The 26,416-nt window shown below is 43.6% G+C and overlaps 1 protein-coding gene across 3 annotated transcripts in view; it reads right to left on the minus strand.

Moving 5' to 3' along the window:
• Positions 1-438: 438 nt before the first annotated feature.
• Positions 439-26,416, minus strand: part of LOC122923918 (immunoglobulin superfamily member 1-like) — a 332,379-nt gene continuing 306,401 nt past the window's right edge. For all 3 annotated transcript variants that reach the window (XM_044274802.1, XM_044274786.1, XM_044274796.1), the window contains exons 9-12: positions 24,186-24,470; positions 21,065-21,346; positions 12,393-12,455; positions 439-1,142 (exon numbers count right to left, since the gene is read on the minus strand). In XM_044274802.1, coding sequence (XP_044130737.1) covers positions 12,400-12,455; positions 21,065-21,346; positions 24,186-24,470 — 623 coding nt within the window. In that variant the 3' untranslated portion in view covers positions 439-1,142; positions 12,393-12,399. The remainder of the gene's footprint in view (positions 1,143-12,392; positions 12,456-21,064; positions 21,347-24,185; positions 24,471-26,416) is intronic.

A 26,416-nucleotide genomic window follows, 5' to 3' on the forward strand; every position in this document is an offset into this window, starting at 1 on the left:
GGGACATATGGCCTGCTCACAGACCGTAAATCTCGGAGGGCATACGGTCGTGGGCAAGAGACCTAATTATAATAGATTTCTAGAGATGGGACTTGATCCAGGGATTTATTCTAATTGCCATATTTGGGAAGGAATAATATCCACCTCATAGGGTATGTTGCCTTCCTCTGGATCAACACAGTAGATAAAAAGTAAAGGTGAATAAAAAATAATATGAAAAATTGTTTTTAATAGATGAAGGATTTTTCTACATATCAAATCAACACATTAGGGTTAGAAGATAGACTTGGACCTGGGCCTTGTTTTCAGCCTAATCAATGATGTAACTATGTAACAGTAGCAGTACAGAACAATTTGTTATTCATTTTTTGTGAATCAATAGGATAAATAATATTTCTAAGCATAATATGGCTACCACATTAAATACATGAAATTGAATTAAATGAAATATGTTTATTCTTGAATAATCTTGCAAACATACAGAAAACACAAAAACTAAAACAAAAGTAAAATTTTATGTTTTAGATTAATGTTCAAAATCTGTAGATTGAGTGATCTTCTGTCTCAGATTTTTTGATTCCGTAAAAAAATTATGAAAAAGCAACATGTAATAACATTTTTAAACAATATAGCAGACACATAGGCAAATACATCAGCCACCAGGGATTTATTCTAATTGCCATATTTGGGACGGAATAATATCCACCTCATAGGGTATGTTGCCTTCCTCTGGATCAACACAGTAGATAAAAAGTAAAGGTGAATAAAAAATTATACGAAAAATTGTTTTTAATAAGCGCTGAAGGATTTTTCTACATATCAAATCAATACGTTAGGGTTAGAAGATAGACTTGGACCTGGGCCTTGTTTTCAGCCTAATCAACGATGTAACTATGTAACAGTAGCAGTACCGAACAATTTGTTATTCATTTTTTGTGAATCAATAGGATAAATAATATTTCTAAGCATAGTATGGCTACCACATTAAATACATGAAATTTAATTAAATGAAATATGTTTATTCTTGAATAATCTTGCAAACATACAGAAAAAACAAGAACAAAAAAAATTAAAATTTGATGTTTTAGATTAATGTTTAAAATCTGTGGATTGATTGATCTTCTGTCTCAGATTTTTTGATTCTGTAAAAAAATTATGAAAAAGCAACATGTATTAACATTTTTAAACAATAGAGCAGACACATAGGCAAATACAACAGCCACCATTCTATGAATTAGTGATTGATAGCATTCTCTGTGTAAGTGTGTATACAGAGATAGATGTCAGTCACTGATAGCTGTACACAGGGGAGATGTTATCAGTGATTGATAGCATTCTCTATGTAAGTGTGTATACAGACATAGATGTCAGTCACTGATAGCTGTACACAGGGGAGGCATTATCAGTGATTGATCGCATTCTCTGTGTAAGTGTGTATACATAGATAGCTGTCAGTCACTGATAGCTGTACACAGGGGAGGCATTATCAGTGATTGGTAGCTTTCTCTGTGTAAGTGTGTATACAGAGATAGATGTCAGTCACTGATAGCTGTACACAGGGGAGATGTTATCAGTGATTGATAGCATTCTCTATGTAAGTGTGTATACAGACATAGATGTCAGTCACTGATAGCTGTACACAGGGGAGGCATTATCAGTGATTGATCGCATTCTCTGTGTAAGTGTGTATACATAGATAGCTGTCAGTCACTGATAGATGTACGCGGGGAGGTGTTATCAGTGATTCACAGCATTCTCTGTGTAAGTTTGTATACATAGATAGCTGTCAGTCACTGATAGATGTACACAGGAGAAGTGTTATTAGTGATTGATGGCATTCTCTGTGTAAATGTCTATACAGAGATAGATGTCAGTCACTGATAGATATACACAGGGGAAGTGTTATTAGTGACTGATAGCATTCTCTGTGTAAGTGTGTATACAGAGATAGGTGTTTACTTGCAGAGCTCCGGCATACATGAACTTTCCACTTGCTACCAGTATGGAATACACACACCACACAAAAGAGTAAACACCCTATTGTTTCCCTGATAAAACTTTGCATTTTCTACCTTTTGATTCAACTAAATATGTCCCTATACTGGCTCTACAACACCTAGATTGCTGGTTGTGTCTGTAATTGCTTTTTGCCAGAGTCATCCAAGATACATGCTCTGAGATCGCAAGATAAGCACAGAATGGTGTCTCTAGCTTGTGATCTAGCCCAGAGATTGAGGACCTGCAAGAATCTCGGCCCCCTTTTGGCTTATTGCCTGTCTGTCAGTCTTTCAGCCAATCAGGACAAACCTCCCCTCCATTCCAGGGTCATGATATGCACCATTTTCATCTTTCTTGTCATTTTCCACAATTTTTCACAGCAAAATGGCACTGGCGATGTTTTGCTCAATTAATCCGAAGCAAATCAGCAAATTTTTGTGACATTTGTAACAAATCCAATTTGATGAGAATTAATTTGGTCATCTCTACCATCAGTGCTTTGTACGAGTAAATTTTCATGTGCCACTATTCCAACTACAATTCTGGTATAATTTGGCAGTAGAAATTGTGTAGGTCAGCAAGCATTATCTGTACTGTTAACGTACAGTGAATTGCAAGGAGGTGGATCCCAAAAGCGAGCAAGATAGAAATCAAGACAATGAGTTTACCAATGAGTACACTTGCATACAACTTGACACCTGTTTACAAAAAAATGTGTTAAATATACTAAATAGACACTAACACTTGAGATATGCCTGCATCAGTTGTGCCACTCCACAGCTTATAGATTCTTGTACTAAAAAGACGAATCTACAGAGTTGGCATTGTCAGTTCTTATTGAAAGATTCAGGGTCAACATGTTGGATTTTAGCATGCCTAAAGGGCCCATTACATGGGCTGACTGAACAGGCAATCTTTCCCGTTGTATGAGAATAAGTGATTTCTACCTGAGTCACTCATGACCACACAGATTTATTCATTGTGGGCAGCAGATCCATGTTTACACAGGACTATCTACTGCCCAGAAACTGTGATTTTGGGTGCTGCCTAAATAAGGCTACTTTCACACTTCTGATCAGTTTTATCCTACTGCATTCTGAATGGAGAGCAATCCATTCAGTATGCATCAGGGTGTCTTCAGTTCAGTCACTGTATGCTGCGGTATTTTCTCCATCCAAAATTCCTGAACACTTGCCGGCATTATTTTCCATTGAAATGCATTAATGTCGGATCCGGCCTCAAGTGTTCTGGAAAAACAGACCCAGTTTTGCAGTCTGCGCACGCGCAGACCTTTAGAAATGTGAAAAAGATAAATGCTGGATCAGTTTTTCCGGATAACAACTGGAGAAACAGATCCGGTATTGCAATGCATTTGTGAGACAGATCCGCATCTGGATCCGTCTACAAATGGTATCCATTTGCATACAGATTGCCGTCTGCAATGGAACTGCCTGCCGGAATCCAAGAACACAAGTGCACTTATGCTTTGCTTGTTTATCGAGTGATTGTTGGCACCTTCACACAAGGTAATTTTGGGGAAAAATATAATTGCTCTTATCACCAGCCCATGTTAAGGGGCTCTAATCTATTGGTCAACCAGGAGACAAGTCCTGTCAAAGGTATCTGACCACTTTCCTCTAGCAGTGTAGGCAGGAGAATTGAGCACCAATCCTTAGTAGTGAAGGTTAGTAAAAACTGCATGATTAGCTCTTCTACCATATTTTATAATTTTTTTGTGGTTGGGAATAAACATTTGCATAGTCTAACTTTTTACTGCTGGGACTGTATGGGAAGAACAGGAGAGGACTGGTAGATGGAGTGGTGGACACCAGTTATAAGGCATAACTAAAGCTGACCATACACATTCAATAGCTGCTGGCCAACAGCTATCTCTCCAGTCGTCCTCCCGGCTTCCCCATACACATAAACATTTGGCTTGGCTGAAGGTGTCTGTGTATGCTATAGGGAGAGCAGAGAAATTTGCTGCCAGACAGTTTTGGTCGCTTATCTCATGGGAGAACAAAAGGATCAGACAAAAACATTCATTTCGCCAGATGCTTGTTTCCCCCAATATTATTTGTTGGGGCAAAGTGTAATGTAATTGATTTCTGTGGCTCAACCATTTTTTGGGAGTCTAGATAGAAGTTGCTCTACCATCTAACAAATCACACTGCTGATAAAAATGACACCTGTTTAACTAGTGGCAGGCACAACCTGTATCTGTAATTATTGGAGAAACAATGATATGCAAGTAATATTTATTTTTACATATACAGTATAACAATACTAGCTGAAGGACCCGGCTTCGCTTGGGTATATTTAACTATTTCATTTAATGTTTGTGTGTATCGTTAAAAGATATCAACACTCTCCACTGTAACGGTGACATCTACAGCACCTTGCCCCCTTAACAGTGACCTCCACAGCCATCCACCCCTTAACACTGACCCCCCCAACAGTGCTCCATCCCTTAAAATTGGACTTCTACAGCAGCCCACCCCTTAACTTTGACCTTTACAGCAGCCTTACCCTTTAACAATGAGTTTTACAGCACACTACCCCCTTGACAGTGACCTCCACAGGGGAACGCCCCCTTAACAGTGACCTTTACAGCAATCTGCCCCTTAACACTGACCTCCATAGCGGACCACCCCCTTAACTGTGACATCCACAGCAGCCTGCCCCTAGGGTGCCAGAGGTTCAGTTTTAGGCCAGACAGTCCGGCTTTAGACTCCCTGTCCTCCGCCCAGCACAGGGCCTGGATGGACACAGGGATGTCCTTTTGAACAGCTCACTCTGAGACAGCAGCACTGTGCGTGTCTGAGTGTTAGCTGCAGGAAGAAAGTCACCCTCACTCCTACCCCTGCAGCTGTCAGAAGTAGAGTTGAGCGAACACCTGGATGTTCGGGTTTGAGAAGTTCGGCTGAACTTCCCGGAAATGAAGTCAAAGGGGACCCAAACTTTTCGGCACTAAAAAGGCTGTAAAATAGCCCAGGAAAGGGCTAGAGGGCTGCAAAAGGCAGCAAAATGTAGGTAAATCCCCTGCAAACAAATGTGGACAGGGAAATTAATTAAAATAAGAATAAAATATATTAAAATTAACCAATATCAATTGGAGAGAGGTCTCATGGCAGAGAATCAGGCTTCACGTCACCCACCACTGGAACAGGCCACTGTCAGATATTTAGGCCCCGGCACCCAGACAGAGGAGAGAGGTCCCATAGCAGAGATTCAGGCTTCATGTGATAGCAGAGAATCAGGCTTCACGTCACCAAACACTGGAACAGGCCACTGTCAGATATTTAGGCCCCGGCACCCAGACAGAGGAGAGAGGTCCCATTGCAGAGAATCAGGCTTCATATCATAGCAGAGAATCAGGCTTCACGTCACCCACCACTGGAACAGGCCATTGTCAGATATTTAGGCCCCGGCACCCAGACAGAGGAGAGAGGTCCCATTGCAGAGAATCAGGCTTCATGGCATAGCAGAGAATCAGGCTTCACGTCACCCACCACTGGAACAGGCCATTGTCAGATATTTTTAGGCCCCGACACACAGACAGAGGAGAGAGGTCCCATAGCAGAGATTCAGGCTTCATGTCATAGCAGAGAATCAGGCTTCATGTCATAGCAGAGAATAAGGCTTTATGTCATAGCAGAGAATCAGGCTTCACGTCACCCACCACTGGAACAGGCCATTGTCAGATATTTAGGCCCCGGCACCCAGACAGAGGAGAGAGGTCCCATTGCAGAGAATCAGGCTTCATGGCATAGCAGAGAATCAGGCTTCACGTCACCCACCACTGGAACAGGCCATTGTCAGATATTTAGGCCCCGGCACCCAGACAGAGGAGAGAGGTCCCATTGCAGAGAATCAGGCTTCATGGCATAGCAGAGAATCAGGCTTCACGTCACCATCCACTGGAACAGGCCATTGTCAGATATTTAGGCCCCGGCACCCAGACAGAGGAGAGAGGTCCCATAGCAGAGAATCAGGCTTCATGTCATAGCAGATAATCAGGCTTCACGTCACCCACCACTGGAACAGGCCATTGTCAGATATTTAGGCCCCGGCACCCAGACAGAGGAGAAAGGTCCCATAGCAGAGAATAAGGCTTCATGTCATAGCAGAGAATCAGGCTTCATGTCATAGCAGAGAATCAGGCTTCACGTCACCCACCACTGGAACAGGCCATTGTCAGATATTTAGGCCCCGGCACCCAGACAGACTTCCTCCGAACTCTGAAAGTCAGTGGCACGACCTTCATTCCATGTGGGGTCTAGGACCTCATCGTCCCCTGCATTGTCTTCCACCCAGTCTTCCTCCCTGACCTCCTGTTCAGTCTGCACACTGCAGATAGACGCAGCAGTTGGCACCTGTGTTTCGTCATCATCAGAGACATGCTGAGGTGGTATTCCCATGTCCTCATCATCAGGAAACATAAGTGGTTGTGCGTCAGTGCATTCTATGTCTTCCACTGCTGGGGAAGGGCTAGGTGGATGCCCTTGGGAAACCCTGCCAGCAGAGTCTTCAAACAGCATAAGAGACTGCTGCATAACTTGAGGCTCAGACAGCTTCCCTGATATGCATGGGGGTGATGTGACAGACTGATGGTCTTGGTTTTCAGGCGCCATCTGTGAGCCTTCTGCAGAAGACTGGGTGGGAGATAATGTGAACGTGCTGGATCCACTGTCGGCCACCCAATTGACTAATGCCTGACTAATGCCTGTGCCTTAGAATGGCATTGGGCCCCACCATATATTCGCTGTAAATTCTGGCGTCTACTGGGACCTGAGGTAGTTGGTACACTAGGACGTGTGGCTGTGGCAGAACGGCCACGTCCTCTCCCAGGACCAGAGGGTCCACTAACATCACCACGACCATGTCCACGTCCGCGTCCCTTACTAGATGTTTTCCTCATTGTTACCGTTCACAACAATAAGAAAAATATTATTTGGCCCAATATATTGAATTCAAATTCAGGCTTTTTTTTACAGGCACATAATACTATCTGGCTATCTATTTAGGTACCGTATTACACTAATTACAGGCACAGCAGTAACCACAGATTTAGCTGAATATAAATTGTAGGCCTAGCATTTAGGCCCTGGATGACAGGTATACGTTTACGGACAGAATTAGACTTGGAAATGCACGGTAGTGTGTGAAGTTATTGAGGATGACCCTATCAGCACCTTCAATGTAATATACCCTTTTATGGATAGTTTTAAACTTGGCCTGCTACAGCGGGAAACCACTGATTAAGGGAATTGCTAATTTGGGAATTTTATTTCAACCCAAAAAAATATATATCCTTTGCCAGACAGCAGACAGTATTACAATTGGCTGGCCACAGCTGAAACACCAGATTTAGGGTACTGCTATTTTGGCAATTGAATTTCACCCCTCAATAAAATAGTAAGCACAGCCAAGCCCCTGATATAGGATATAGCAAAAAAAAAACACTATTGGTTAAATGTACTTGGTGGCAGCTTGCGCTGGCGCACCACAAGACACAAAATGGCCGCCGATCACCCCAGAAAAAAGTGACAGAAAAACGCTCTGGGCAGCCTAAAAACAGTGAGCATTTAAATAGCAGAGGTTGAATGATTCACAGCTGTAGATCGTTCACTTCATTAAGTGTTTTGGAAGAGTAAATCCCTGCCTAATCTCGCCCTAACAGCAGCAGCTGCATCCTATCCCTACACTGATCAGAGCAGAGTGACGTGTGGCGCTACGTGACTCCAGCTTAAAGAGGACCTTTCACCAGAATAAAACTTCTAAACTAACTACACAGGCATGTAGAGCGGCGCCCAGGGACCCCCCTGCACTTACTGTTATACCTGGGCGCCGCTCTGTTCTCCCGGTATTGCCTCCGGTATCTTTACAGTTAGGCTCCACCCAGGGGAACCTGCCGTCGGCTCATTCTCCCATGCTGTAGCGCTGGCCAATCACAGCGCTCAGCTCATAGCCTGAGAGAGAAAAAAGCCTCTCAGGCTATGAGCTGAGCGCTGTGATTGGCCAGCGCTGCAGCATGGGAGAAGGAGGCGCCGGCAGGTTCCCCTGGGTGGAGCCTAAATGTAAAGATACCGGAGGCAATAACGGGAGAACAGAGTGGCACCCAGGTATAACAGTAAGTGCAGGGGGGTCCCTGGGTGCCGCTCTACATGCCTGTATAGTTACTTTAGAAGTTTTATTCTGGTGAAAGGTCCTCTTTAAATAGAGGCTGGGTCACATGCTGCACTGGCCAATCACAGCCATGCCAATAGTAGGCATGACTGTGATGGTCTCTTGGGGCAAGTAGTATGATGCTTGATGATTGGCTGCTTTGTAGCCTTTCAAAAAGCGGCAAGAAAGCGCCGAACACCGAACCCGAACTTTTACGAAAATATACAGTTCGGGTTCGCTCATCCCTAGTCAGAAGTTGATTTTTAACTTCATTTTATCAATCCCTGTCGGCTGAAGAGTGGGATGGCGCGTGGCCTAACCAGATCAGGGTGTGGCTTAGTGGGACCTAGAAGTTGATTTTTAACTAAATTTTTTCATTCCTGTGGCTGAGGAGTGGGAGGGGGCATGGCCTAAGTGGATTGGGGGCGTGTCTGGCTTTAGACTCCCTGTCCTCCGTCTAGCGCAGGGCCTGGGTGGACACAAGGATGTCCTTTTGAACAGCTTACTCTAAGACAGCAGCACTGTGCTGTCTTAGTGTGAGCTACAAGGAGAAAGTCACCCTCCCTCCCACCCCTGCAGCTGACAGAAGTTGATTTTTACCTTCATTCTTTCAATCCCCGTTGGCTGAGGAGTGAGAGGGGGCATGGCCTAACTCTATCGGGGTGTGGCTTAGCAGGGCATGGAGGCGTGGTTTTAAGTTCGTCTTTTGAGGGTGGACCCTCAAAAAATGCCCCTCAGGGCACCTTACTGACTCATTTGCATACCAAATAAACTGGATTTTCAGAAGATAGAAAACATCTATCGCTGAAAGAAAAGAACATCTTGAAATAAGGTACTAAGTGCTATTAGGCCATGGCTTTACTACAATAGTGATTATCCTTGTGACAGATTTCCTTTAAAGCTGACCTACAGCAGTGAAGATAAATGGCTGGGTTGTTATGGAAACCTGGAGTAAAACTGTGTATGTGGAGGCTAACGGCCTGCGAGCTTCTATTGGCTGATAAGGTTCATGTGACCAGGCATCTATTGGCTAATGTAGCAGGTTGATTCTTACACTGTAGCAGGGTAATTCTTACAATGTAGCAGGGTGATTCTTACACTGTAGCAGGGTGATTCTTACACTGTAGCAGGGTAATTCTTACAATGTAGCAGGGTGATTCTTACAATGTAATTCTTACAATGTAGCAGGGTGATTCTTACAATGTAGCAGGGTGATTCTTACACTGTAGCAGGGTGATTCTTACACTGTAGCAGGGTGATTCTTACACTGTAGCAGGGTGATTCTTACACTGTAGCAGGGTAATTCTTACAATGTAGCAGGGTGATTCTTACACTGTAGCAGGGTGATTCTTACACTGTAGCAGGGTGATTCTTACAGTAGCAGGGTGATTCTTACACTGTAGCAGGGTAATTCTTACAATGTAGCAGGGTGATTCTTACACTGTAGCAGGGTGATTCTTACACTGTAGCAGGGTGATTCTTACAATGTAGCAGGGTGATTCTTACAATGTAGCAGGGTAATTCTTACCACCTTCAGACAGACTGAACATCCTAATTTCTGAAGTTCTATAGTGTATAGGCCTGCGCTTCCATTCATAGCTCACTGCAGTGATTTACAGGAGAAGGCAGTGCTTTCATTAAGACTCACTGCTGTGATTTACGGGAGAAGCAATGTCCCCACATATTGATAGGAATCGTTGCCTTTCAAACAATGTTTATAGCATGCTGTATCCACCTGTTGCTAAGGGGTCACCATCTGCAGGATTTTCAGTGAGTTGGTGGATCGCACTATGGCTAATAAGAGGCAAGTCCCACTACTATGTTTCTGTAATAACTCCAGTGATGACAGCCAGATCAGTACTAGACACGTTTTGGAGTTTAAAAACTCCTACCTCAGTGTGTTTTTATACAATTTTTATTATAATTTTTTATTTTATTTAGCAAGTGCCTAGCTACATTAACCACTTCAACCCCGCTAGCTGAAACCCCCTTAATGACCAGGCCACTTTTTACACTTCTGCACTACACTACTTTCACCGTTTATTGCTCGGTCATGCAACTTACCACCCAAATGAATTTTACCTCCTTTTCTTCTCACTAATAGAGCTTTCATTTGGTGGTATTTTATTGCTGCTGACATTTTAACTTTTTTTGTTATTAATCAAAATATTAAGATTTTTTTTGCAAAAAAATGACATTTTTCACTTTCAGTTTTAAATTTTGCAAAAAAAACTACATCCATATATACATTTTTCGCTAAATTTATTGTTCTACATGTCTTTGATAAAAAAAAAATGTTTGGGTAAAAAAAAATGGTTTGGGTAAAAGTTATAGCATTTACAAACTATGGTACAAAAATGTGAATTTCCGCTTTTTGAAGCAGCTCTGACTTTCTGAGCACCTGTCATGTTTCCTGAGGTTCTACAATGCCCAGACAGTACAAACACCCCACAAATGACCCCATTTCGGAAAGTAGACACCCTAAGGTATTCACTGATGGGCATAGTGAGTTCATAGAATGTGTTTTGCGGATCCGATCCATGGATCCGTAAAAATCATACGACCGTCTGAATGGAGCCTTACCAGGGGGGTGATCAATGACAGGGGGGTGATCAGGGAGTCTATATGGGTGATCACCCCCCTGTCATTGATTACCCCCCTGTAAGGCTCCATTCAGACATCCGTATGCGTTTTGCGGATCCATGGATACATGGATCGGATCCGCAAAACGCATACGGACGTCTGAATGGAGCCTTACAGGGGGGTGATCAATGACAGGGGGTGATCAGGGAGTGTATATGAGGTGATCACCCCCCTGTCATTGATCACCCCCCTGTAAGGCTCCATTCAGACGTCCGTATGTGTTTTGCGGATCCGATCCATGTATCCATGGATCCGTAAAAATCATACGGACGTCTGAATCGAGCCTTACAGGGGGGTGATCAATGACAGGGGGTGATCAGGGAGTGATCAGGAAGTCTATATGCGTGATCACCCCCTGTCATTGATCACCCCCCTGTAAGGCTCCATTCAGACGTCCGTATGTGTTTTGCGGATCCGATCCATGTATCCGTGGATCCGTAAAAATCATACGGACGTCTGAATAGAGCCTTACAGGGGGGTGATCAATGACAGGGGGGTGATCAATGACAGGGAAGTGATCAGGAAGTCTATATGTGTGATCACCCCCTTGTCATTGATCACCCACCTGTAAGGCTCCATTCAGACGTCCGTATGCTGTTTTGCGGATCCGATCCATGTATCCGTGGATCCGTAAAAATCATACGGATGTCTGAATGGAGCCTTACAGGGGGGTGATCAATGATAGGGGGGTGATCAGGGAGTCTGTATGGGGTGATCAGTGGTTCATAAAGGGTTAATAAGTGACAGGGGGGGGGGGTGTAGTGTAGTGTAGTGGTGTTTGGTGCTACTTTACTGAGCTGCCTGAGTCCTCTGGTGGTCGATCCAAACAAAAGGGACCACCAGAGGACCAGCTAGCAGGTATATTAGACGCTGTTATGAAAACAGCGTCTAATATACCTGTTAGGGGTTAAAAAAATCACATCTCCAGCCTGCCAGCGAGCGATCGCCGCTGGCAGGCTGGAGATCCACTCACTTACCTTCCGTTCCTGTGAGCGCGCGCGCCTGTGTGCGCGCAGTTCACAGGAAATCTCGGCTCTCGCGGGAGGACGCGTATATGCGTCCACCCAGAAGAGCAGGGCCGCCAGCAGGACGCAATCCTGCGTACGGCGGTCCTGTAGCGGTTAATGACTATGTATTATTAGTGTATTGTTATATATGTGCATATCACTATTTGTCCAATAACTTGAGCTGAGGGGTGTTCCTGCCACTAGTTAAAAATGTGTTTGGCCAGCTTAAGGGGCTATGGATTCACAGCACTATCTGGAAGATTGCTTATAAGGCTCCATTCACACGTCCGCAATGTGTTTTGCGGATACACGGAGCCACGGATCCGCAAAACACGGAAAGCGGCATTGTGCTTTCCTCATTTTGCGGACCGCACATTGCTGGCACTAATAGAATATACCTGTTCTTGTCCGCAATTGCGGACAAGAATAGGACATGTTCTATTTTTTTGCGGAAACGGAAGCACGGATGCAGAAGTGCGGATCCGCAAATGCAAAAATTGCAGAACGGATGCGGATCCATTTTGCGGACGTGTAAATGGACCCTAATGATCCTAGTTCCAATTATTATTTTTTTACCTTGTTTTTAGAGTCCATGGCCATTTTCAGAATTTTGCATCAGACAGCTTCTTGTGTTACTTCCTAAATATTAGAAACATATTAGACATATTATTAAACATATTATTAATAATATTATTAACCTCCATATGGTCATATACAGTGCTTACATTGTCCTATCGCACACCTATACATGAATGCAATGGTACCTTTGTCTTTGTCTTTACAGTTGCAGAAGCTGGAAAAACGAACTTTGATTGATATGCAAATGAGCACTCGCAAGTGCCCAGGTGCGGCGTTCACTGTGTTGGAGCCCAGGCTGCTCTGCCTTCTTTCATTGTTTCCCCACCCCAGCCTCTGCATATGCCCGCCCTCCTATTCTCTTGCGTTATCCTCCAGTCTGGCTGAGATCCCGCGACTGTGCACTGCCACGCCGGGACGGAGCATGCGCACTGCCATGCCCATTGTGGGCACTGCATCGCTTTAACTACTGCATATGCGCCAGCAAATGACACATTGCTGCTGGTTTTGCGCCGTTCGCCGGAGGAACAGATCCATCCTGACTTATAATGTAAGTCAATGGGAGCGGATCCGTTTTAACTGACACAATATGGTGCAATTGAAAACGGATCTGTCCCCCATTGACTTTTAATGTAAGTCAGGACGGATCCGTTTTGACTTTGTTCTTTATAATGCAAATGGCTCCGTTCTAAAAGGATACAATCATTTGCATTATAGGTGCTGATCTGTCTGCACAGATACCAGACGGATCCTCATCTAATGCAGGTGTAAAAGTAGCCTTATGTGCAAAATAATAGCAGTCTAAAATCACTTATGTGCTTAATTACTGTTTTTGCCAAAAAACATAATACAACATGGGACATGAATAGGTTTAGCCAAGTAATGGGCAACCAACCGTATCAACAGTCTTGACATTCACGCTGCTAATTGGGTGTAATTGAAGCTTTGCTACATTTTCCAAGCTGGTATAAGTTTCCTGAGACTGGAGAAAATGGTTGGCACGGAAGAACATTAGCAATAGCTTTATATGCAGATAGAGTACTCCAATATATTCACGATTGCGCTAATCGGCATTAATGATGCAAATATTTTGGCGCAATATGTGCAACTTCACATTTAGCAGGTCTGCATGTATTTACAGAAGAACCTACCACACTACCTAACACACTGCACTGCAACAGCTACACTATATCAGGATATAACCTACACTGACTATCTCCCACTAACTATCTGTATTATATATGTAAGCTAGCTAACTATCTATCTAATGTAGGTGTGGAAAGCACAGAGCACAGCAATGACACTGCTGTCTCTCTTAGAACTTTAAAAACTGTAGAAAATTGCTGCTGGGGAGGTTCTTATATTGTAAGGGGTAGGCAACTTTCCTATTGGTTGCAACTTGCTAGGGATGTTGCCTTCTCATTGACCCACAAGCAAGAAGGGAGGTTACTGATGAAAAAAAAAAATCTAGAATATTCGAAATTATGAATATATGTCACTATATTCTAAATATTCGCGAATTCTTGAAGTGCCGATATGGTGTTCAAATTAATAGCAGTGGGGCATTCAATTAGTAAGGTCATTCATTCTGTGAAGAAACAGGTGTCAAATATGGGCCTTATTTAAAGAAGGAGGGAAGCAAATGTTGCATCTGCTGGTTTAGCACTTGCTCAGTAAAGAAAATGGGTCATTCCAGACATTGTACCGAAGAAGTAAGAACTTTGATCAAGAACTTGATCGGCAAGTGCCAAAGTGCTTCGCGATGCTCGGGTGTTCTACCAAGCACCCAAGCACAATGTAAGTCAATAGGAGAATCCCAGGCACCCCCTGCTCTGAAGAGGGGAGGGTTCCAGGACTCTAGTTCGGCTTAGGAGTCGCTGCTTTGACTCCATATATAGCTATATTCATATATGGAGTCAGTGCTTGGGGACACCCCAGTGTATTTAAATCTAATTTCTGAAATGTTTCTGCTGGGATTTGAACTCCTAACCTTGATACTTTAGAGGCAAGGACCTTATCCACTCAGCTATAAAGCTGAATTCTAAACTGTGTCAGAAAAACCTCATAGTAGTTTCTGATATAGTGAATATTCCTTTTCAGCAGAAGACTTACTTTATATTTCTGTGCAGGATAACATGTAGCTTTATAGTGTAGTGATTAAAATCCTTGCCTTTTCAAGGTTGGAAGTTCAAATCCCGGCAGAAAATGTTTATACATATATATATATGTTTTTAGCCATAATATATTTACATATATTATTATATATTTAGAATATATAATATAAGTCAATATATTTTGGCTAAAAACATCAGTAGTAGTCTCCCACATATTATGCATTCATATATATCAGAAGTGTGATTTTATCTCTCTCTCTCTTTCTCTCTCTCTCTCTATATATATTTTTATAATTATACATTTATTTTGTGCCATAAATTTTGTACAATTGCTAACAAAAAATATAAAATATATAAATTTAATTTAGCCTCTATTTCTGTAAAGTTTCTGCCGGGATTCAAACTCACAACCTTCTACATTACAGCCAAGAACATTGTCACAAAACAAAACAAAAATATTAGAATTCTTCTACATAGTAATACTTCCTACTAGTAAGTATTCCTATACAGCTGAAGTCTAATATTTTTTTTTTTCTTAAGAAACTGGCCATGCAGCTTGCCTAACACTATTGGAGAGAGGAAGTGCAGAAAATAATTGGCTGCTCAGCTAAAATGATCTACAATGCTTTAAAATGGCAATCAAAACCCAAAATACATGGTAAGAAAATAAATACTAGCATCCGTGTAGATCATAGAATAACAAGAATCTCAAAGAAGTAGACAATGATCAGCTCCAGGGAAATCAAAGAAGATCTTCAGTTACCTGTAAGTACTGCAACAACCAGAAGATGCCTATGTGAAGCCAAACTATTTGCAAGAAACCCTCGTAAAGTACCATTGCTGAGACAAAGACATGTGATTAAAAGGTTACAGTTTTCCAACACATTGACTGTCTATGGACAGATGAGAACAAGATTGTTCTTATTGGGTCTAAAGGCCACAGGCAGTTTGTGAGAGGACCCATAAACACTAAATTCAAGCCATAGTAAACTGTGAAGACTGTCAAACCTGGAAGTGCAAGCATAATGGTTTAGGGATGTTTCTCAAACTCTGGAGTCATTTATCGCATACCAGGCACCATGAACCATTTTGAATATATCAAAATACTGGAAGTCGAAGAGGTCATGTTGCCTTATGCTAAAGAAGTTTCAGCAGGACAACAACCTAAACACACCACCAACAAGACCAACAAGAATGATGTTATGAAGTGGCCAGCCAATCCCCAGACATCAATCCAATGGAGAATTTGTGGAGTGACATAAAAAATTATGTTTTTGATGCCATTTCCAAGAATGCAGAAGAACTGTGGAATGTAGTCCAGTCAGCGTGTCAGATGTTAGTGGACTCCATGCCACACAGATGTAAAGCAGTTATCAGAAATAAAGGTTATACAACTAAATATTAGTTCAGTGATTAACAGAAAAGCTAATTCTGCAAACAAATTTCAGTTTTTAGTGGAAATATTCCAGTTTGTAACTGAAAATACAAACCCTGCTATATTTGTGAACAGCCTATTAATCCTTTTCTTCATTTTCAGTTTACAAATTTATATTTTGCTCTTGTTTTCATTTGGAATTGAATGTGCCTTGCTCTCAGTGCCTTTGTGTATATGGAAAAAAATGCTATTATGAGGAATGAGCTTTTACTCAGTTCTTCTTACCACACTGTTATTATTTTTGAACAACCAACAGTATATTCTCTATTTTATGATGGTCTATAGTTAGTCTACAACCTCTGAGGCAGTTGATTCCCTTGTAGATGTCTTTATAAAGATACTGTAAGTAATATATATATATATATATATTAGCTATAAGACTATATCTAATATATAAAGCTGAGTGTATGTATGTATGTCCGCTAAAGGAATCCACACCGTCGCATTTACAATCACAAAATTTTGCAAAGCCACCTCCTGTGACTCCGGGAAACATCATAGACTATGTTCTAAATGGAAATTTTCACCATATGCTTTCCAATTATTTGCCAAAAAATTTGCTTAGTAACCTAACTGTGGAGGTCACTATTAAGGGGGCAGAGGACTGTGGAGGCCACAATTAAAGTGGCAGCTGCTGTGGAGGTCACTGCTAAGGCAGCAGCGTACTGTGAGGTCACTGTTAAGGGAGCGGGGTACTATGGCAGTCACTGTTAAAAGGGCAGGTGCTGTGGAGGTCTCTGTTAAGGGAATGGTGGACATCACAGTTAAGTGGACTGTCCCCTATGGAGGTCACTGTTAAGAGGTGGGGTGCTGTAGAGGTCACTGTTAAGAGGGCGGGCCCCTGTGGAGGTCACTGTCAAGGGGTTGGAGTGCTGTGGAACTCACTGTTAAAGGGGCAGGCTGCTGTGAAGGTCAAAGTTAAGGGGGTGGGCTACTGTGGAGGTCCCATTTTAAGGAGATAGGGCACTGTGGGCAGGGCCGGACTGGGGATAAAAAACAGCCCTGGAAAAAGTTGCATACCAGTCCCACAGAGGGGGGGGGGGGTGTCTTTACTATTTGGTGGAATAGAGGGGGGCCTGTACTATCTGGCGGCACAGAGGGGGAGTCTGTACTATCTGGGGGCACAGAAGGGGAGTCTGTACTATCTGGGGGCACAGAGGGGGAGTCTGTACTATCTGGGGGCACAGAGGGGGAGTCTGTACTATCTGGGGGCACAGAGGGGGAGTCTGTACTATCTGGGGGCACAGAGGGGGAGTCTGTACTATCTGGGGGCACAGAGGGGGAGTCTGTACTATCTGGGGGCACAGAGGGGGAGTCTGTACTATCTGGGGGCACAGAGGGGGAGTCTGTACTATCTGGGGGCACAGTGGGGGAGTCTGTACTATCTGGGGGCACAGAGGGGGAGTCTGTACTATCTGGGGGCACAGAGGGGGAGTCTGTACTATCTGGGGGCACAGAGGGGGAGTCTGTACTATCTGGGGGCACAGAGGGGGGGCTGTACTATCTGGGGGCACAGAGGGGGGGGGCTGTACTATCTGGGGGCACAGAGGGGGGGGCTGTACTATCTGGGGGCACAGAGGGGGGGGGGCTGTACTATCTGGGGGCACAGAGGGGGGGGGCTGTACTATCTGGGGGCACAGAGGGGGGGGCTGTACTATCTGGGGGCACAGAGGGGGGAAATTTTAATAAATGTAGTATTGTAGTATGATAGACTTGTATGACTTTAAAGGGGTTATCCAGTAATTAAAAATGTATCCCCTATCCACAGGATGGGACTCCCCCAGCGATCTCCAGAATGGGGCCCGTATTTGTCTTGGCAGACAGTGGTGGACCACTCAGCGCTGTCCCGCTATAGCCGGTGATTGGCTGAGCGGACTCCACACGGATTGGCACTGTAAGATTCATGAAGTCACTATAAACGCATTATGCAAGCAAGATGCAGCGTGTCTGAGCCTCTGCTACATAACGCACAAACATACAGCGCAGCCGGTTCCTACAGCCCTGACACAGCCGGTATTCTGCCAGATTCCTATACCTTAGCAGAATGCTATACCCGGAAGTGACGAGGCCGCACCGGAATCAGTTGGAGGAGGGCGTGTGTGGATTCGTAAAAATAATTGCACCACCGCGGGAGAAGCACCTACTTCATTTGCATGCGCAAAACCGTACTCCGCACGTGCGCACTCAGCTCTGCTATGTGGTGATCCCACCACCCCAATATCCTGCAATCACCTCTGCTATGTGGTGAGGCTGAACTGCTCCAGATGATGTGTCCGCGCATGCGCACTCAGGGGTAGGGAGATCTGATAGAACATTTTGCACTGAAAAATCTACCTACCCCTGAGTGCGCATGCGCGGTATACAGTTTTGCGCATGCAAATGAAGTAGGTGCTTCTCCCACGGCGGTGCAATTATTTTCACGAATCCAGTGGATCTGCACTTGCGCAGATCCACACACACCCTCCTCTAGCTGATCCCGATGCGGCCGCGTCACTTCCGGGTATAGCATTCTGCCAGGTATAGGAATCTGGCAGAACACCGGGCCCAGTCATCAATCTTTTAAAGCTGTTGATAATTTTGGCTAGCTAGGGTTGAGAATTTATATGTGATCAGGATCATTTGTGATCAATGATAGAAAACTGTTGTCTGACAAAAGTTTGATCTCTCAGGTTGGATTTGGCATTGTCAGTATGGCAAGACTGCTGAATGTGGCTGATCATTTGATTATATAATTGTGCCTCTAGCCTGAGACTGTGCATCCTCGATGCTGCTATTGAAGTATTTTCATTAGAAGCATCAGTGTGGCTACTAGACCTCAAGACCTCGTCAGCCTCCTACCTGACAGCGCTGAACAGCCTGATGACAGCTCCACACAAGCAGCAGCTACCAGGCTAAAGGACCTTGTGTGATGTCATGATCACGTGATCAGTCACATGTGTGGGAGGAGTCAGGCTCCGGGCAATGTCCGTGCCAGACAGCCGTGCTGATGGGGGGAATGGTCTCCTCTGTTACAGCACCGGCAAGGAGCCTCAGGCTCCTCGCTGTCGGCACAGCCGGCCGTGCGGCAGTGAGAGCTACCGGCCTAACGGGAATTTTCCCGGTATCCCGGTAGGCCAGTCCGGCCCTGACTGTGGGGGAGGGAGTCAGTGTTAAGGGATGGAGGTGAAGATGCTGGATGTGGAGGTCCTGGGCTGGTGTGGTTACACGTGGTATGCGGTTGTGAGGCCAATTGGATGTACTGCCAAAATCTATTAAATGCCTTTGGAGACGGCTTATGGTAGAGAAATTAACCTGGGCAATATTCATAATGTCTAATCAGCACCTTGATATGCCACTCCTGTGAGGTGGGATGGATTATCTCGGCAAAGGAGAAGTGCTCACTAACACAGATTTAGACAGATTTGTGAACAATATTTGAGATCTTTGAGTTCATCTCATGCAAAATGGGAGCAAAACAAAGTGTTGCGTTTTCATTTTTGTTCAGTAAATATATATATATATAGCCTCTTTTGTCACTGTGGCTGAATAAAATTTTTTGAACATATTTCTCTATTGGATGTGCTGTCCATTTCTACATACAAAGGTTGGGTAAGCAGTGATAACCCTGGACATAGCACCCGTCATTTTGTTATGCTTTGGTGCTGCCACATTTTTCCATTTTTATATATTTATATATATATATATAGTACAGACCAAAAGTTTGGACACAGCTTCTCATTCAAAGAGTTTTCTTTTTTTTCATGACTATGAAAATTGGAGATTCACACTGAAGGCATCAAAACTATGAATTAACACATGTGGAATTATATACATAACAAAAAAGCGTGAAACAACTGAAAATATGTCATATTCTAGGTTCTTCAAAGTAGCCACCTTTTGCTTTGATTACTGCTTTGCACACTCTTGGCATTCTCATGATGAGCTTCAAGAGGTAGTCACCTGAAATGGTCTTCCAACAGTCTTAAAGGAGTTCCCAGAAATGCTTAGCACTTGTTGCCCCTTTTGACTTCACTCTGCGGTCCAGCACCCCATCACTCTCCTTCATGGTCAAATAGCCCTTACACAGCCTGGAGGTGTGTTTGGGGGTCATTGTCCTGTTGAAAAATAAATGAAGGTCCAACTAAACGCAAACCAGACGGAATAGCATGCCGCTGCAAGATGCTGTGGTAGCCATGCGGTTCAGTATGTCTTCAATTTTGAATAAATCCCCAACAGTGTCACCAGCAAAGCACCCCCACAACTATCACACCTCCTCCTCCATGCTTCACGGTGGGAACCAGGCATGTAGAGTCCATCCGTTCACCTTTTCTGCGTCGCACAAAGACAAGGTGGTTGGAATCAAAGATCTCAAATTTGGACTCATCAGACCAAAGCACAGATTTCCACTGGTCTAATGTCCATTCCTTGTGTTCTTTAGCCCAAACAAGTCTCTTCTGCTTGTTGCATGAAGGCCTGATTCACACAGTCTTCTCTTAACAGTGTGTCTGCTGCTAGAACTCTGTGTGGCATTGACCTGGTCTCTAATCTGAGCTGCTGTTAACCTGCGATTTCTGAGGCTGGTGACTCGGATGAACTTATCCTCCGCAGCAGAGGTGACTCTTGGTCTTCCCTTCCTGGGGCGGTCCGCATGTGAGCGAGTTTCTTTGTAGCGCTTGATGGTTTTTGTGACTGCACTTGGGGACACTTTCAAAGTTTTCCCAATTTTTTGGACTGACTGACCTTCATTTCTTAAAGTAATGATGGCCACTCGTTTTTCTTTACTTAGCTGCTTATTTCTTGCCATAATACAAATTCTAACAGTCTATTCAGTAGGACTATCAGCTGTGTATCCACCTGACTTCTCCACAATGCAACTGATGGTCCCAACCCCATTTATAAGGCAATCAAAGCAAAAGGTGGCTACTTAGAACATGACATATTTTCAGTTGTTTCACACTTTTTTATGTATATAATTACACATGTGTTAATTCATAGTTTTGATGCCTTCAGTGTGAATCTACAATTTTCATAGTCATGAAAATAAAGAAAACTCTTTGAATGAGAAGGTGTGTCCAAACTTTTGGTCTGTACTGTATATATATATATATATATATATATATATATATATGTTAAAGGTATCTCACCTTCTAATGTCAAGAAGACCTCCACACTCTTAAGTGATAAGATCTCCTCTCCTAATACATTCACAAAACTTCGGCAGAAGTAGCATCCATCAAATTCCAGATTGTAGTTAATGACAAACTGATTTGCTTGATTGCTTGAAATTTCCCCTCCATTTCGATACAAATGATATCCATCGATTAGGGAGGAGAAGGGAGGATTTGGTATCTCACACACAATCTCTACTTGACTGTTTTGATTCTGGAGGTTCTTCGCATACCTCAAAATTGGAGTAGGAGGCAGATCTGAAAAATGCAAAAAACATTGCATAATATTTGCAATTAGATTTGGGTTCCTATGCAACAAATGTCACTCGACGCAATCTAATAAGGCATTGAACTTCCCGGAAAAGAAAAAAACTGTGGAGGTGATGTGAAAAGGAAGCCTGTTGTTACATTTTTTTAGCCAAAGTCAGAAGTAAACAAACAAAGGAGGCAACATATAGAGGACAATACTGGTCTGATACAATAGTTACTTAAGATTTTGGCATAAAAAACCTGCATCAAAACAAGATAGATGAAATAAACTGATGCTTTTGTGCAGTTTGAGAGCAAAAGAGATTCCTTCTTAAAACATACTAAGGCCTCATGCACATGACCGTGGTGTGTTGGGAGGTCCGCAAATTGCGGATCCACAAAACACAGATGGCGTCTGTGCACGTTCCGCAATTTGCGGAACGGCACGGACAGCCTTTGATATAAATGCCTATTCTTGTCCGCAAAGCGCGGACAAGAATAGGATATGTTATATTTTTTTAGCGGGAACGGAGCAACGGATGCGGACAGCACCCTATTGAAGTGAATGGGTCCTCATCCTTGCCGCCAAAACGGCTGCTCAGATGCGGACCAAAACAACGACCGTGTGCATGAGGCCATACTGTAAGCTTTCCAAATGTCAGAGGTTAGTAATGAAAGTATCAGAGAAATGTGAATGGGGGTTATCGATACTCTGGAGCTCCACCAGTGTATATTGAACTGTTTGAATAGAACCCTGTTAGTTCCTGTCATTAACAAAAATTCTCAGTTTAGACAATGAACAGTATGAAAACTACAGACCTTACGGCTACAGAAATGACATCTGTCATGTGTGCCTTCTCCTTTGGCTACTAATAGCAGGTTTATGTTGGTCTTTAGTCTGAAGCCTATAAAGGGATGCTTCCATATAAGCTGATTAGAGGATTGGCCTACACTTTTACACTCTAGTGCACTTGAACTGACTCCTTGCTGCTCTACATTTTGACGTTGACGTCACCGAAACAGCAGTGATTTCTGAGAACCCTGTGAGAGGTTGTGGACCATTTCTAGTACCTTGATATTGAACCAGCGTAATGTATTTATTTTTTGGGTCTGCCATGGTAAGTGCTCCCTAACAAAGGAGGGCCCTGTGTGTCCTGCAAGTGGTTTTGGAGCAATTCCAGCATTTTTTGTTACTGAGGGAGGGTGTAAACTGTGTCACCCCTGCTGGCAAGTAATACCAGAGACTAAAATGGTGCTAACCTCAAGATAGAAACACAGAGAAAGAATGCACCAAACAGATGTAACACTGACTATGCTGGCAAGACACAAATAAAGGTATTAAAAGCTGAGACTTTTGCCAATATGTTCCAGTAATGGAGATATCGGAGCCCATCATGCACCACGTCACGGTTCCCAGCATGGCAAGGGGTCCTAACCGCTGCTCTAACTATGGTGTGAACACGGTCTGGGGGTGATATAATTCAGCTCACAGCAAAGCTTCCCACAAACGCCCAGCATGAATGCTGCAGTTGTGCAATGTGAATGAAGCCAGGCCGTGAGCCACACCCACACCAGACCATGTGAGGGAGGTTACCAGGTGCAAAAGAGTGTTAGAATGCCAGGTAAAGGCAAACGCACTCAAATCTAACAAGGCAGAAACCAAAAAACAAAAAAATATAGTGGCAATTCTCGTGGTGCATGTGGACCGCGCCGACATCCTCCATTGTATGCATATTTTGCTGGGGTCAGTCGATTACTGCGGTCCACATGCGGTCGGGCTGCTCCCCCTAATTTAAGACACGCCACTGTGTCAGGGGCTGAGCAGCTCCTCCAGAATTGCCACTATATTTTTTTGTTTTTTGGTTTCTGCCTTGTTAGATTTGAGTGCGTTTGCCTTTACCTGGCATTCTAACACTCCTTTGCACCTGGTAACCTCCATCACATGGTCTGGTGTGGGTGTGGCTTGCAGCCTGGCTTCATTCACATTGCACAACTGCAGCACTCATGCTGGGCGTTTGTGGGAAGCTTTGCTGTGAGCTGAATTATATCACCCCCAGACCGTGTTCACACCATAGTTAGAGCAGCGGTTAGGACCCCTTGCCATGCTGGGAACCGTGACGTGGTGCACGATGGGCTCCGATATCTCCATTACTGGAACATATTGGCAAAAGTCTCAGCTTTTAATACCTTCATTTGTGTCTTGCCAGCATAGTCAGTGTTATATCTGTTTGGTGCATTCTTTCTCTGTGTTTCATATGATTGCTACATTCCGTGTAGTTTGCTCTCGTGGTGCATGTGGACCACGCCGACATCCTCCATTGTATGCATATTTTGCTGGGGTCAGTCGATTACTGCGGTCCACATGTGGTCGGGCTGCTCCCCCTAATTTAAGACACGCCACTGTGTCAGGGGCTGAGCAGCTCCTCCAGAATTGCCACTATATTTTTTTGTTTTTTGGTTTCTAACCTCAAGATAGGCCTATGTGTATCAAATACCATGAGACTGTAACTGTATGCCCAGTACACACTATAACCACCAAGTTGTGTGCCCACTAGAGACTGAAACTACCAAGGTGAGTGCTGTTACTTGTAACCTCCATGTTGTGTGTCCGATTGAGTCTTTAAAAACCAAGCTAAGTGCCACTGTTTGTCATTAAGCTTTATGCCCTATTCATAAACTTTTGTTCCACTGAACATTGCTGTCTCAACCTCTTTTACTGTGCCATCCTAGAATAGGGGAACATATAAAAATATTTTTTTTTCTACTCTGTTTAGATGCATTATAATGTAGTATGCTGCAGAATGACCTAGGGAATTGCACTGAAATGGTTTTAACATATCAACAGTACCTATCACAAGCAAAGTCTCTTGGTTGCTGACATGAGATGTCAGTGTACGTCCTGATATAACAGTCTTATAGTCACAGCTATACATTCCAGTGTGTCTCCTTTCAGTATTTGCAAGAGATAAAACTCCAAAATTATCTGCCTCATAGAGTATTCTCCCATCTTGGTAGAGGGCGATTCCCTCGGCACTTTGTCCTCTTGGTAAGAGACAGCGTATTACCAATGATTCATTTACAACAAAGACATTCCTCTTGGGTTCAACCACTAATATTGGAGAAGCTGGGCGTTCTGTAAAAAGATTCAGATAAAAAATTGGTTAATGGAAGCATATTTTTCACATGGGTTATGTGCCAGTATGAAAACCAACAAAAGTCTCAATGTAGGAGTAGAATTTCCAAGGGTTTTCCAAAACTTAAATCCTGATGACTAATCCTCAGAATAAGTCATTAATATCAGATGGATGGGGTTGCAACAATCACCTGTGGTATCATTGTCATGCTTGGTATTATAGCTGAATCCCATTCATATGAATAGGACATAGCTGCACAAAGCCCGTATGACCAGTGGACATGATGTCATAGGTCGAGTGCTGCAACCCCTACCAAAAACTGATCAGTGGGAATTCTGGGAGTTGGACTCCACCAAACAGATATCTCCTATCTTCAGGATATCATCAGTATGTATATCCTGGAAAAAAAAAAACTTTAATACAATGAATGAAACCAACTACAAATATATACATAAAAGACACCAAAACATTCCTGAAGTCTATGTCTCTATGGGTGGACCAGAAAGACCTGGACATTTTAGGTAGCCCCAATTCAACAGATTAGAAAAAGTTGATAAGCATTGGGTACAGTTAGTAAGGCACAGTATATATAAACATTTATGAGCGCGATTATAAGAAAAGCCAATCATCAGCAAGAACAATTTCAATTACCTTTACACCTCCACAACACTACTGACAGGAGATACAACCATTGGCAGATCATAATATGGGCGTTTAGGGAGGCCATCCAGGGCCTGATGCCTCAGAGGTGTCTATAGCCACCCAAACTATCAATACAAACAGTACATTGCCACCATTCATTTATGAAAGCACATTGAGAGGTCATGTGTCACAAAACTGAGTGACAGCCTCCTCCTCCAAGCAAGTACTGTACTTGCCATATGTGCGCTGGTTCCTTACTCTTGATGCCAGCACTCTCTTATTCAAAGTTCTAGCCTGGGTGGGCGGTGGCTGCAGTCAGATCCTCTCAGGCAGGCGGATCATTATGAATGGAAATCCCGGAAGAAGTGTGAGTATAGACTGTTCCTCTGAACCACACTGTCCCTGTTATAAATTTTCAGAAGGCGTGCACATTCTTGCATAGGGATGGATGTTCGAGGTTTACTATATCGTGCATGCTTGGGGTGTTTTACTATATTCTGCTTATTGTGGGGTGTTTTACTATATTCTGCATACTGTAGGATGTTATACTATACAATGCCTACTATGGGGTTTTACACTAAATGCTGCTGACTATTGGGTGTTACACTATATACTGCTTACTATAGGGTGTTACACTGCTATAGGCTGCCTACTGTGGGGTGTTACACTATATACTGTGTGAGGCAGGGACATGCCTCATGGTTGTTAGGGGAGATATATGGCAGGATTTGCTGTGTCTTCCCTCAGAATCGCCAGGTCTGAAGAAAGACCAGGTGCAGTAATCACCTGGGGATAAAGGAATCCTCAGAGTGAGAGGGGGTGGGGACTTGCACACAGAAGGCTGGAGTGGCTCTGTGTGGTCTGAGCCGAGAGGGCTGAGAGACCTCTATCCCCAAGGAGACATTGTTGTTGGAGCAGCCAGGAGGCTGTGGGACATTGGCTGACAAAGCCGCATGGGTTCACAGGGTGTGGACTGGGACTTAGGTGAGTCAGGAACCTCATGTTTACTTAGAGCCCAGCCGGGCAGGTGTTTATTTTGTATTTATGTTTGGTTTGCTGAGGGGCAATAAATGCACTGTTTGGACCTGAAACCTGGTGTCCTGAAGCCGTATCTGTGAGAATGACCCCCGAAGAAGAGCTAAACCCCCACAACTGCTTACTGTTTATGAGCACATCAGTTTTCATCTGGCCGATTCTTGGCATATTTTCTGTTACCTGGATCTCCGTCGGTCCCCGTTATAGTTAATGGGGTCGGTCAAAGATGCTTTGTGTGCTTTATGTCTTGCTGTTCCCTCTGTTTGAT

This window comes from Bufo gargarizans, chromosome 1, assembly GCF_014858855.1.
Source record: "Bufo gargarizans isolate SCDJY-AF-19 chromosome 1, ASM1485885v1, whole genome shotgun sequence".
In the NCBI taxonomy this organism is placed as follows: domain Eukaryota; kingdom Metazoa; phylum Chordata; class Amphibia; order Anura; family Bufonidae; genus Bufo; species Bufo gargarizans.